Raw genomic sequence first — 14,727 nt, forward strand, 5'->3', positions numbered from 1 at the left:
AAAACTGCTGCAGAAAAATCACTAAGTAAAAGTAAAGTATGAAATGAAAATGAAAAAGAGGAAATAGTGTCACAAAAAAAACTACGGCCATGTGGGCTGTGCCCAAGCCAGGTTGGATGCACCACAACAAAAGGAGAAAGCCCAAGAATAACATCCACGAAAACAAGTCCTCCCAGGTGATGAGAACGTGGGTGCTTCTTATGATTTGCACTTTCCCGAGCTTTTTTAAAATGATAGAAAAGAAAGGAGGGCGATAAAGAGGAAGGCCCGTCGCGAACACGAAAAACTAGCAGCAAGGGCAAAGCGCCCGCCCGCGCCGAGTCCGCTGCCTGACGGGGCCACGTGACAAGACCAAGATGGCCGACGGGGAAGACCGGTGCCGGGCGGGGCAGGAGCCGGGGCCGGAGCCGGGAGAAGAGTTTGAGATCGTGGACCGGAGCCAGCTGCCGGGCCCAGGCGAACTGCGGAGGGTGGCGAAGCCGCGTGCGGCGGCGGAAGGCTGGTCGGCGCCCATCCTGACCCTGGCGCGGAAGGCCACTGGCAACCTGTCGGCGAGCTGCGGAAGCGCGCTGCGCGCGGCCGCTGGGCTGGGCGGCGCGGACGGCGGCGCGGACGGCGCGGCGCGCGCAGGTAGGCTCCGGCTGGGCGCGATCCACGAGCTTTCTGTGGGACTGTTGGTGGGACCGAGGCTGGCAAGGCTGCTTAACCGACTCATCCTGTTAGACAGGTTGTTAAAAAAGCATCCTGTTAACTCTCCTAACTACTCGTCTGTTTTCTTTATACAGTGTGTCCATGCCGAGATAAATACGTGGGCGTGGGTGGCCTGAGATTGGGGCGACTTCACTTCTAGTTGTGTTCCCCAGGCAGCATTCTTATTCTCACTGGTGAACTTTACACTTTAAAATGTACGAGTTTAAACTTAGGTAGTCCTTATTAATTTTTAAAGGACTTACTTAAGAAATGAAACAGTACTGTTCTCTGCTTTAAATCTCAAAATGCCATCCTGGCTCACACCTCCAGTTGTTGACGGCGCATCCCGACTCACCGGGGAGTCAAAGCACCAAGGCGGAATTAAGGGGTTGAGGGTTCCAGGTGAGCTCTACAGCCAACTAGCTGTGTCATGCAGAAAAGTCATCACATATCCCAGCCTGTTAAATAGGAATTTTGTGGTTCACCCAATGATCTCTTATAGTCCTTTTAAGCCTTTGTCATCTATAACAGAGTTTCAGCAAATGAGTAAGAATGGAAACATTAAATGATTATGATATTTAGAGTGTGACTTAGCCCTGTAAAGCCAAATATTTAGAGCTGTGCCAACCAATACAGTAGCCACTACCCACATGTGATGTTTAAATGTTAAAAATTCAGTTCCTCAGTCACAACAGCCACATTTGAAGTGCTCAGTAGTCTACACGTGGCTAGTGGCTACTGTATTGGATTGTGCAGTGAGAAGATTTTCATCACACGAAGTGCTGTGGGGCAGAGTTCAGTAAAGACTGTGGCGTGCTCTCTAAGAAGCATTATAGTGTGCCTTTGAGGTTCCTTTTTTTTTTCACAAGTACTCTTTTTTAATATTTATTTTATTTTATTTTTTTGGCTGCGTCAGGTCTTAGTTGCAGCACTTGGGATCTTCATTGAGGCGCACACGATTCTCTCTAGTTGTGGCGCGCAGGCTCCAGGGCGCCTGGGCTTTGTGGTTTGCTGTATGAGGGCTCTCTCATTGAAGCGTGCGGGCTTAGTTGCCCCGCAGCATGTGGGATCTTAGTTCCCCAGCCAGGGATCCAACCAGCGTCCCCTGCATTGGAAGGCGGATTCTTTACCACTGGACCACCAGGGAAGTCCCTGCCTTTGAGGTTTCTTCATTCCATCCTGTCCAATGTATATTTGATGTAGAAGTCAGCACTGGCACCAGGATAGTGAATTGTGACAGTTTCATTGGTTAAGAAAGATTAATGAGTAAAGTTTAAAATCTGACTTGAGATAGAAAACAATATTTCTTTGGCGATAGAAAGTAGGACTAGGAGGTAACGAAGGAGCCTGTTTGACTCAGGAATCTAGTTGCCACTAGCTCGCTACCTTTACACACATCAATGGGTGTTTGACTGTATACCCACCATTGGTGGTCAGTCCTGAGAGTCAAGGCATGGGGTCTTCTGGAGGCTTCTTAGTAAGCAAATAATACATGTTAACTGTTTGGTGATAAGTAAAATGTGCCAGTGCCTAGAACTGTGCCTAGCACAGAATAATAAATATTTGTTGAACAAATGCATATTTGAAACATATTTGTTTTCTATTTATGGTAATGCTATAAATAATACCTAGCACTTATATTGTGCTTCCTAGGTGCCAGATATTAGTCTTAGGTCTGTACATACATTAGTTCATTTAATCTTCACAATAATCCTAGGTGATCGCTGAACTGGCTTCATGATGTGCAATCAATGCAGGCTTTAATCAGTGTGATTGTGCAGGGCCAGGTACTCAGAAGTGCCCCATGATAGAAATTCTTACGAATGTTATCTTTGAATTTGTATTAAGTGAAGTCTGATGGGACAAAGGAGCATGTGTGGGGGCCTTGGAGCCGGGCTTTTGTGTGGTCCCATCTTCCACTGTCTTCCTGGGACAGCTTCTCGGCTGCGCTGGTCCATTTGAACTGCCCTGGGGCTTCTCCCCACCCCTCCCTGACCACACCGCACGATCAGTGCTGCCGCAGGGAGGGTTGGAGTTATGCTGTCTGACTTTCAGGGTGGGGCCAGGTATGCACTGGCCTGCCCCGGGCTGCCAGCGCCACAGCACATTAGGCAGGCACTGGGCAGCAGCCTCTCACCCACCCAACCAGATAGGGACTAACCCTGCAGGAAATTGCTGTCACTTAAGGCCATGGGAGGGAGAGGTTGACTTCATGCCTCCTCCCACATAGCCTGCCCCACGTGGTAGGTACCGTTATTATCCCCTATTTATAAAGAGGGAAACTGCATTAAAGAGAAGTAATTTGACAGAGTTACTTAGAAATGGCAGAGCCAGGACTTGAACCAAGCCAGGCTGCCTCTCAAGCCTGTGCTCTTAGTCACATCACCTCAATGCCTTGATGCCTTTAAATAATTTTATAAGTAAAATGCTGTAATATATACATATGGATTTTTAATTAGTCAATTTAAAGAAAATATTAAGTAAATAACTGCCACTCAAATCTGGCGAAAATTGTAAACATGGCTTACTGAGGGCAGAAGTGTGGGGAACACCTGGGATGAGCTATGTGGCTGGTCTCCGAGAGTAACACAGATTTGAAGCCATCAGGTAGGACAGGAGTGGGGATGGGGAAAAGGTAGCATGCACTGCAGAGGCCTCAGAAAAGCAGGTCAGGAGAAGATGGCGGCCACCACTCCAGTCAGGGCTGGCTCATTTCATCTCTTTTCCATTGATCTGCTTATCTGCTTACAAAAGCAGTGAGAACAGAGATTATTCAGAGGGAGTGGTGAAGGAGCGGAGACTGAATGTGAGCAGCACTCTTGCCAGATAAAATTTTTTTGGTGATACAGGTTTAAGGAAAAAGCTGTGGAATGTCATGGAATGTGGAACGCCTTGAATACTTGTTTTAAAATCTTATCCCACGTGGGGTCTGGTAGCACAACTTGCCACAATGATTGCATTCTCTGTAGTTATCTTGTTTGGTTTTTTGGTATTTTTTCTAAAGGTAATACACATGGTAAAACAAAAACAAAAATCAAACTGTACTAAAGGACACTCAGTGTAGAATAAGTCCTCCTTCCCAGAAACTGTCCCCAATCCTACTGTATTTCAGAGTGTCTGTGCATGTAACATGTGCTTTCATCTCTATACACACAGTTTTCACACAAACCACAGTATACACACACAGGGTTCTACATCATGCTTTTTAAAGTAATGCCTCCTCCTAAAGCAGTGGTCCCCAACCTTTTTGGCACCAGGGACCAGTTTCATGGAAGACAATTTTTCCACAGACTTGGTGGGGGGAATGGTTTCCAGATGATTCAAGCACATTACATTTATTGGGCACTTTATTTCTATTATTATTACATTGTAGTATACAGTGAAATAATTATACAATTCACGATAATGCAGAATCAGTGGGAGCCCTGAGCTTGTCTTCACTTGCCACTCACTGATAGGGTTTTGATATGAGTCTGCAAACAATTGATTTATTATGGTCTCTGTGCAGTCAAACCTCTCTGCTAATGATGATCTGTATTTGCAGCTGCTTCCCAGCACTAGCATCACTGCCTCAGATCATCAGGCATTAGATTCTCATAAGGAGCATGCAACCTAGATCCCTCGCATACACAGTTCACAGTAGGGTTCGTGCTCCTATGAGAATCCAATGCCGCCGCTGATCTGACAGGAGGCAGGACACAGGTGGTAACGCGAGTGATGGGGAGCAGCTGTAAATACAGGTGAAACTTCGCTCACTCACCCGCCACTCACCTCCTGCTGTGTGGCCCACTTCCTAACAGGCCACAGACCAGTACCGGTCCGTGGCCCGGTGGATAGGGACCCCTGTCCTAAAGGATGAATAACAAAATGCACTGAAGAAGTCATTCTTTAATTTTAAAAGTATTTAGATATATATTTGGCATTAGGTAGGTGATATGTGTTATACCTTTCTCTGTTGTCTTCCATGGCACATTTTTTTTCCATGCGTCAGAGCACTTCTGCACAAGTGATATTGCTCCTTCCGAAATGAAGTACAATGACTGTTTCATTTCACATTGCTGAACTCCTTAAGTTAGCCATTGAGATAAGTGAAAATTCTGGAAAATTAGGAAACTGTAAAGTGGTTTTCTTCATTGTCAGTACAGGGTAACACCATACTGTATTATAAGATCTTTCAAGACACCAAAGGGCTAATCAAAACTAAAACTCAGATTTATAAAGAATCTAGTTAATTCTCTATAATTCAGAACCCGATCAAAAAACAAAAAAAAAACATCTGTAGAATCCACTCCCTGAAGTGAATACTTATTCTCTACACCAAAGGTATAGAGCAGCCCTTTGAGATGTTTGTGGCTGGTAGTTGCATTTTTTTCTATCCTGCATAGTTTATACTTAAATGCTTTTATAAGCATTTAAAATTTTTTTAGCCAATTACCAGGTTTTCCATAAAAATCCAGATCACCAGCTTCTCCTGAAAACTCCCATCTAGCACATATGATCAATCAGCATTCCTCCAGCAAGAAGGTGGCTGCACGTTCTCTCCAGCTTGTCCTCTCACTGGGTCACTCTTTTATGTTACAGGCCCAGCCCCTCTACAACAGTCAAGGTCGAGATCCCTGATCAGACCATTTACTTGGCAATTCAATAAGTGTAGAATTTTGTGACATACTGTGTGTTGTGTTGAACTATTATTAACAAAGCTTAGAGATGTGAACAGCTTAGCCAAGGTCACAAAGCTAATAAAATTGAGAGATGAAACAGCTTAAAGATCCTTCCAGCTCCAATTTTCCATGACCCTAAATTGAGCTCAAATGGGAATAGGTGACCAACCCAACCAGGGGATGGATAAGATGACTGCAGAACACTGCTGTGTTCCCAGGAACGATGGTAGGAGCCACTGCCTTAAGCACTAGTCTTCACGTTTTTTGTTCACATGACCCCTTAAAAAAAATCTTCGGCTTTTAAAGTTGATACATAAAATTCTTCATCATAATTTTAAAGTTTAGAATACATTTTCTGGTTTATTGTAAAATTGACTTTTTAAAATAAAACCATGATATCATTCTTTTAAGTGTATCAAGTGGTATATAAATACCTTAATGATTTGATAACACTACCATCCATCTTAAAAATAAATAACAAGTTAATTAATATTTGAAATTTTTACATTTTTCCCCTTTATTCCTTGGACTTGAATTTCCAATCCACTTACATATGTTTAAAATTTTTTTATTGGTCATCCTATCATACATCTCAGAAAAAAATATGTAAATTAATTAAGATGTAATAAACTTTTCTTGTGACTAAAGCTGAGTGTATAAAATATTTTTTTCTTGGGCTTCCCTGGTGGTGCAATGGTTAAGACTCCGCCTGCCAATGCAGGGGACACGAGTTCAAGCCCTGGTCCGGGAATATCCCACGTGCCACGAGCAACTAAGCCCATGCACCACAACTACTGAGCCTGCACTCTAGAGCCCGCGAGCCACAACTACTGAAGCCCACGCGCCTAGACCCCATGCTCTGCAACAAGAGAAGCCACCACAATGAGAAGCTCACACATCGCAACGAAGAGTAGCCCCCTCTCGGCACAACTAGAGAAAGCCTGTGCTCAGCAACAAAGACCCAATGCAGCCAAAAATAAATAAATAAAATTAATTAATTTTTAAAAATTTCTTTTTCTTCTGGAACAAATTACCATTAGAATTATTAGTAATGCTAAGTTAATTAAAGGAATATAAATATAATTTTATAAGTAATTATACATAAATTTTTCTTGGAATTACTTCTCTTCATGAGCTGGTGTTGGTTTTTTCATTAGCATGTACTTGTAGATGAATAAATATATATTTACTGATAAAATGTGATAGGACTCGGAATCAATTTTATTCCTATATTTTGATTTTTTATAGATGTGATCCTTGAGAAATCTGGCTCATATAAATAAGAAATAGAAATGGACAGGGTTTTTTTTCCCCATTGGTAAATTCTACCAAACATTTTTTTAAGTTTTATTGAAGTATAGTTGATTTACGATGTTGTGTTAATTTCTGCTGTACAGCAAAGTGACTCAGGTGTGAAATGGACAGTTTTGTTATAGTAATGTTGTTCAATCTTTGAACTCCTTCTAAGTTATATGCCCCAACTCACATTGATCTAATGTCAAAATTTTGTTCATTTTTGTTGAAATATTCATTTTGTTCAAATGAAAATCACCTTACTTGCAAAAGGATGCAACCTAGTCACATTAAAGAAATTTCTCTACCTCTGGGAAGTTCCCAAAAAAGGCTTTATCAAGACTTATCAGATGATAATTATGCCTTATAATTCTTTCACTTTGTTTAACTCAGAACACTCAAAATGGTTGGGGATATCTAAACATTGCTTATTTCATTACACCTTGCCAATACAATATTTTTTGACAAAAAGAGTTAGTTTAGGGAATTCCCTGGCTGTCCAGTGGTTGGGACTGCATACTTCCACTGCAGGGGACACGGGTTTGATCCCTAGTCAGGGAACTAAGTCCCATATGGCCAAAATTAATTAATTAATTAATTAATTAAAAGTTAGTTTACATGTACTTGAAATCCATTTTCATCAAAAACTTGGAGCTGCAGTTTGGCTCATTTAATTTATTGAACGTGTCCATCAAGTTAATGGCACATCCAAGCGATGAGTATTGAGACTGACTGAAAACAATTATATATATTCATATTTGTGGGGGAAATTTTTTTTTTAACTCTCTAAATTCAGGATACCCAGCAGAGGGCTGGAGACCAACCCTCTCTCCCAAGACCAAGTTTAAGTTCAACAAAGCAATGAGAGACTGGAAGCTCTTCATGTTTTGGGTGACTTGATTAATCATCAAAGGAGGTTTCACCTCCATTTGGTGTGAGACTTTCTGCACCCCAGGTCAGTGCATCAAGAGGAAGATATGGGGGCTTCCCTGGTGGTGCAGTGGTTAAGAATCCGCCTGCCACTGCAGGGGACACGGGTTTGCGCCCTGGTCCGGGAAGATCCCACATGCCGTGAAGCAACTAAGCCCATGCGCCACAACTACTGAGCCTGTGCTCTAGAGCCCATGAGCCACAACTACTGAAGCCCGCGTGCCTAGAGCCCGTGCTCTGCAACAAGAGAAGCCACTGCAATGAGAAGCCTGCGCACCGCAACAAAGAGTAGCCCCCACTCTCAGCAGCTAGAGAAAACCCGCGTGCAGCAGCGAAGACCCAATGCAGCCAAAAATTAAATAAATGAATAAATAAATACTTTTATTTTTTTTAAAAAGAGGAAGATATGGGACAAGGAGTGAATTGTGGTTCTTCTGTAGAGTGGAAGAAGAAAGAGTGCCTGTGAAACTTGAGGATCTAGAAATCGACTTCCTTAAAATATCTGGGCCTGCCTAGCCCTCCGTAGGACTTCCTGCGTACGTATTCCCATTCGAACAACACTAGACTTCCTTTTTAGACCGGGGATTGGTATCTTCTTTACGAATAGATCTTTACAAATTGCTTCTGTGGTTATTGGTCTATTCAGGACTTCTCCCTCTTCTTGTTGGGGTTTTACAATTTCTATTCCCTTTGCCTGTCATCCATTTCATTAAACTTTTCAAATTTATAAATGTAATACATAAGATTCTCTCAAAATTTAAAAATAATTATACCACTCCCACCCAGATGCTTTACTTAAAGTCCACTTTTCTTTTTCCACACCATGATGAAAGGTTTAGACCGATTTTTCTTTCCCAGCAGCTGTCCTCTTGGGTTTTGATGAGAATTTAGAATTTTCAGTCCCAGGCTGTCTCTAGTCTCAACCATATTTACTTAATACCTGTATTATAAATTCACAGTCATAATATCATTCTTTTCGATTTACCTACACATATATATGCTCTTTTAACTATTTATATGTCCATATTATTTACTGCCCATGAAATAAAGCAGGTAGACAAAGGATTAATATCCAGAATATACGGACCAATAAAACAAAGGCAAACAAATAAAGAAAGTTAAAAGATTTAACAGGCAATTCATAGAAGGAATAATAGGAGACAAACATGAAAAGCTGCTTAACATCTGTAATGAACAACTGCAAACTAAAACAATAAGATCCCCACCCCACCCCACGCCCAATCCATTTAAAAGACCGAACGATGGCGCAGGTGCGGAGGGAGGGGCGCGTTGGCCCGGGATATTTTTCCTTCCGGGAGTAGGTTATAGTTTGGGGTCTATATTATTAATTTCTCGAGTGACAGTTTCCTGGGCTTGCGATGACACCTGGTAAGAATTTGTCATGGATATCTGATATTGACTACAAACTTTTACTCTCAAAGTGACAAGGTTAATGGAGTTGAAAAGCAGCTGAGTTCATTTTATTCTAACGGTTTTATTTACAAAAGAAGTGTAAAACTCGTAATTGTCCACTAATTGTGGACGAAAGATGGGTAACAACGAAAATTTGAGTCCATTACTGAGGAACTGATGCTTCCCCGAAGGCTCCGGCTGGCACTATCAGGCAAAACAACCGGCTCAGAAAGCCCTGTGGCGGGTGTGCGGACCAACACAATCAACCCCGGAAGCCACTACCTCCGTCCGGACGGCTGAAAAGTCAAAATGGCGCCCGTGAGCTCCATGGGCGTGGCCTCGAGCTGGACTCCTCCAATAGGAACGAGAGGGGGAGGAGCACTTTCCCAGCAAGCCTTCTTGCTTGGGGCAGGGCTTCCTGGAGTTTGCGCCCTTTCATTAGTCAAAAATGGAATGGGGCTGTGGGAGAAACCATTCGCGGTGAGTCTTAGTAGGTTCGTCGCCGTAGCAACGCGCTGAGCTACCTGGGAGAGTCCTCTAGAGTCTGACCCACGTCCCCCGCCGCCCACATGCGGCTGTGACCTCCCGGGGTCAGGGCCCGGCTGGCTGCGATCTCCGGTTAACCCGCACGTCCGCGTTCCGAGCAGACCGCCTGGCCGGTCTTCCCTCCATTGTTCCGCGTCCAGCCTCCTCACCCTGGGCTACACTCAGTCCACTAACGAAGCTGTCCCCGCTTCTGTCCTCCAGTTTCCAAGTGCCAGATGATGGAGGAGCGTGTCAACCTGATGCACATGATGAAACTCAGCATCAAGGTCTTGCTCCAGTCCGCCCTGAGCCTGGGCCGCAGTCTGGATGCAGACCATGCCCCCTTGCAGCAGTTCTTTGTAGTGATGGAGCACTGCCTCAAACATGGGCTGAAAGGTGAGCCTGAGGGGGGGTTCGGGGGCTTGAAAAATTCGGGCTAGCTGTTTCCCAGCATCATCAATGCCAAACGTTGTTCTGGGTGCTGGTGTTGTTCTTGTGCACACAGGACAAACAGTGCACAAGAGAAACAAGGTCCCTACGCATAAGACGCGACATTCTAGAGCAGCGCTGTCCAATAGAAATGCCGTGCAAGCCACATGTGTATTTCTAATGTTCTAGTAGACACGTTTAAAAAAACGGAAAAGAAACAGATGAAATTACTTGTAGTAATTTATCCCAATATAGCCAAAATATTATCATTTTGACACATATAATCAGTATAAACCTTACTAATGAGATATTTTGCATTCTTTTTTACACTGAGGCTTAAAGATCCACCGTGTGTTTTATACTTACAGCACATCTCAATTGCACTGGCTACATTTCAGTAGCACTTGTGGCTAGTGACTACCTTGGACAGCACAGTTCTAGAAGAGGAGACAGACAACAAACTCAGAAGCAAACATAATTACAAAATGCTACAAATTCAGGGATGCAAAATAGGTTAAATGATAGAGAATCAAGGGAAAAACCTTTCAACTAGGGTGAGAGGCAAAGGTCTTTCTGGGGAGGTGAAATGTGAGCTGAGACCTAAAAGAGAAGAAGGAGTCAACCTTGCAAATGTTTGGGGCAAGAGCCTTCCCAGAAAGACAGAACAAAACAGGTGCGAAGTCTTGAGTGGGACCAACCTTGGTTTCAGGAAGACACCAAGTAACTGAGGCATGCTGGGAAAGAGGAGGTGAGGTCAGGGCAGTTGGGATGGGCTGGATCACGTAGGCCTTTATAGGTCAAGTGAGGAGCTGGATTTTATTCTTAAGAGTATTCAGAAGATTTTCAGCAAGGGAACAACAAGATCTAACTTACATTTGTAAAAGAACTTCCAGCTATGTGGAGGACAGATTAGAAAGGTGGGGAGGTGACAGTATTAGGAGCAGGGAAACCCATTAGGAGATTATTGCAGCAGTTCAGATGAGGGATGGTGGTGATGATTTGAAATCAAGAATTGACTTTGGCATAGGAGGGAGAAAGGGCAAGGATTTCACAGGTGATCATTTGAGCATTTGTTTTATTTCATGGTCAATAAATACTTGAAAGAAAGAGCCTAGTGGGTATATCAGAGAAACCCTTTCATTAGAGGAAGGGAGACCTCATTTGGTACCCGGCCTCTCCCAGTCCCCAAGACTGAATCAGAAGGAGTAAGCAGTGCAGCTCCACAGCATTCAGTTGGCTTTTGGGAGAGAGACTGTGGGACCCTGAAGACATTTTGCAACCTGTTCTTATGAATAACACTTCTGTTTTCCCTTTTAGTTAAGAAGAGTTTTATTGGCCAAAATAAATCTTTCTTTGGTCCTTTGGAGCTGGTGGAGAAACTTTGTCCAGAAGCATCAGATATAGCCACTAGTGTCAGAAATCTGCCAGAATTAAAGTGAGTGAGAAGTAGTTACATCAATGTGATGTTTTAAGAAAACTTCCTTGTATTTATCAATTTCTCTATTCCTTGCTGATAAAGCGTTTTCTAATTTAGAACAAATTGTAGCAAAAGCTACACTCTACTTAGACTTTAGTCCCAGCTCTGCTGCTCATTCTCCACATAAGCTTGAGAAAATTTGCCCCTCTCTGAGCCTCAGTTTCCTTTTCTCTAAAATGGGGACGGTGATTTCTGCGTGTCGTACAAGGTCAAATAGTGAAAAGGTGTTGTCACCCAAAGAGCAGTTACAGGAGGAAAAAGAGTCGTTACACTCCTGGAATTGCTGCTTCAGATGCACCTGGGTGCTTTGTGACCACCTAGAGGGGTGGGATAGGGAGGGTGGGAGGGAGACGCAAGAGGGAGGAGATATGGGGATATATGTATATGTATAGCTGATTCACTCTGTTACAAGGCAGAAAATAACACACCATTAAAAAGCAACTATACTCCAATAAAGATGTTTTAAAAAAAAAAAAAAAAAAAGACTCACAGTTGCACCTGGGCAGTTTTCTGAATAATACAGTTTGGAACAGATTTTAGATTCCAGGACAAGACACATTTCTGGAAAGGCTGGCACTAATGAATCATTTGCCTTATCTGGGTTTGCCCTTGGGATCCCTACGTATAGGCTCAAAATCAAAAACTGAATGGAACATGAAAAGGTGTATCGTGGAGTCTGCATTGAGAAGGGGCCCTGGAGATCCTTAGGCCAATGCAAAAGTTCTCCCGGCAGAGTCTTTCACAGGGGACTCAACTGTCTAGCCTCTGTTTGACCTTCTCCTGCAGAGCCAGCTGATTCCATTTTTAGATAATAATAATAGCCACCACCATTAACTAAGGGCCTGCCGTGTGCCAGGCACTGTGCTAAGGACATTTCATTAGCTCGTTTTATCCTCCACAAATCCCTAGGGACTAAGCTGTTGGTGTCCCCAACTACAAGTGCAGAAACTGAGACTCAGAGTAGTTAAGTAACTTGCTCAATGTCCCTCGACAAGGGAGTGGTGGAACCAGGAAGAAAACACAGGTGTGCTGGTCTCTGAAACCCTCTAAATCCCACTAAACTCCATCGTTGCTGAGCCCTGTGCATTCATCGGACTTAAGCCTTCTGTCTCTGTCCCTGGTTCATCCCTCTGGGCCTATACCACCTAAGGTGAAAACCTTTAGCAGGCGACAACCTTTCATATATTTATTTGGTGACCCCCTCATGAGCCTCCTACGTCTTCTGCCTTGTTTCTTCCGTTCTTCTTTTTGATTTGTTTGTTTGTTTATTTGTTTGTTTGTTTGTTTTTGGCGGCATTGGGTCTTCATTGCAGTGTGCGCGCTTCTCACTGCAGTGGCTTCTCTTGTTGCAGAGCACGGGCTCTAGGCACGTAGGCTTCAGTAATTGTGGCTCGCGGGTTCTAGAGCGCAGGCTCAGCAGTTGTGGCACAGTGGTTAAGAATCTGCCTGCCAATGCAGGGGACACGGGTTCGATCCCTGGTCTGGGAAGATCCCACCTGCCGCGGAGCAACGAAGCCTGTGCGCTACAACTACTGAGCCTGTGCTCTAGAGCCCATGCGCCACAACTACTGAAGCGCACATGCCTAGAGCCTGTGCTCTGCAACAAGAGAAGCCACCTCAATGAGAAGCACGCGCACCGCAACCAAGAGTAACCCCCCTTCACCGCAACTAGAGAAAGCCCGCGTGCAGCAACAAGGACCCAACACAGCCCAAAATAAATAAATTAAATAAATAAATTCTAAAAAAACAAAATAACCAAAAAAACAACCCTTTTTTCTTATGACAACTTTTAATTAAGAAACAAAAAAGGCGCTTCTGTTAGCTTACTACTCAGAAAAAAGACTACAATTAATATCGTGGTCAGTATCCTTCTAGATCCTTTCAGTGCATAGTCGGACAGACAAATAAATAAGATTTTATTCCCCTCCACCTCCCCCAGTGGCTTCATTATTGCACGGTTTCTCATGGAAGACAGTTTGGCACTATCCACAAAAACCACCAATACATCTACCCTTTGACCTAGCAATTCCACTTCTAGGAGTTTTATCTCGTACATGAAAATGACACATGTACAGAAATACCTGTTGCAGCATTATTTGTAACAGCGGAAGATTAGAAACAGCCTAGATAAAAACCAGCTAAATAAATTATAGGGCAGTCCAATACTGAAATGCTCTAAAGCTATGAAAAAATGAACGAAAAATTCCCTGTGTCTGGAAAGAATTTCAAAATGACAGATATTCAGTGAAATAAGCAAGTTGCAGAATGGCATACATAGCATACTAATTTTTTTGTAAAAAGGAGAGAAAAATAGAACTTATATTTATTTTCATATGCATAAAAATGTTTTGGAAGTGAACCTAAACTAAGAGCAGTATATTGTACAGAGGTGGGGAACTGGGAAAAAAAATCAAGTACTAAACTGTACATACTGTTTTGTGGCTTTTTTTCCCATTTAATATTATATTTTAAACCTTTTGCCATAATAGTCATCCACATCATTTTTGTATAGCTCCTCCCACTTTGCTCTTTGTGCTTGTCTTCAAATTCTCATTTTCCAAACAGTGCAGTGGTGACCACCCCCAAACATACGTCTTTGTGTACCTCCTAAATTATTTCCTTATGTTACTAGATGTAGAATTTTGATAACCTGCTGTCATTAAATTGCCAGCTAGAAAAATTGTACCAGTTTGCACTCCCACCAAGCAGTACATGTTGGTGTCCATTTTTCCTATCATGCCAACATCAGATATCTTTTTTTTTCCTACTTTATTTTCTTTCTTTTTTACTCTGGCTTTACATCATTTACTGAAGGGAGAAGGGGGGAATCCAGTCTTTTGTATTGATTAAGTTGGGCGCCCTCTGACCCTTTGAGGCTGATATTGATTACAGCAGTACCTCTAGTACTCTCTTGGGTGTTACAAATGCAGTTACTCTGCTTAGAACAGGATCTTTTTTTCCTTAAATAATGTTAGGTCCACAATTGGGAGGCCTTTCTTTTTCTTATAATGTTTAAAACAGATCTTTTCAAAATCACACCTTTGAGATTGGTTGCACAGCAACGTGAATGTACCTAACAGTACTGAACAGTACAGTTAAAAATGGGTAAGGTGGTAAACTTTATGTTATGTGTATTTTACCACATGAGAAATAAAATTGTACCTTTGAGCTAATGCCCTAGAAATCTTGTGAGACTTCAACCCTTTAATAACTACGTTCTATATTCGTCTTCTGAAAGAAAATTTATCCATTATACAATCTAACCTGGTATTTCCTGACTCCCTGTGAAATTTTATGAATACATGCAAA

The 14,727-nt window shown here is 42.7% G+C and overlaps 1 protein-coding gene across 7 annotated transcripts in view; it reads left to right on the forward strand.

Moving 5' to 3' along the window:
- Positions 1-338: 338 nt before the first annotated feature.
- RUFY1 (RUN and FYVE domain containing 1) overlaps positions 339-14,727 on the forward strand; it is a 56,281-nt gene continuing 41,892 nt past the window's right edge. For 3 of the 7 annotated variants that reach the window (XM_060095022.1, XM_060095021.1, XM_060095020.1), the window contains exons 1-3: positions 339-630; positions 9,735-9,908; positions 11,259-11,376. In XM_060095022.1, coding sequence (XP_059951005.1) covers positions 357-630; positions 9,735-9,908; positions 11,259-11,376 — 566 coding nt within the window. In that variant the 5' untranslated portion in view covers positions 339-356. Of the gene's footprint in view, positions 631-9,399; positions 9,468-9,734; positions 9,909-11,258; positions 11,377-14,727 lie in introns of those variants that run through there. The other 4 variants (XM_060095024.1, XM_060095025.1, XM_060095023.1 and 1 more) reach the window with 3 other exon arrangements.

Source organism: Mesoplodon densirostris, chromosome 3 (genome assembly GCF_025265405.1).
Source record: "Mesoplodon densirostris isolate mMesDen1 chromosome 3, mMesDen1 primary haplotype, whole genome shotgun sequence".
NCBI classification, from domain to species: Eukaryota; Metazoa; Chordata; class Mammalia; order Artiodactyla; family Ziphiidae; genus Mesoplodon; species Mesoplodon densirostris.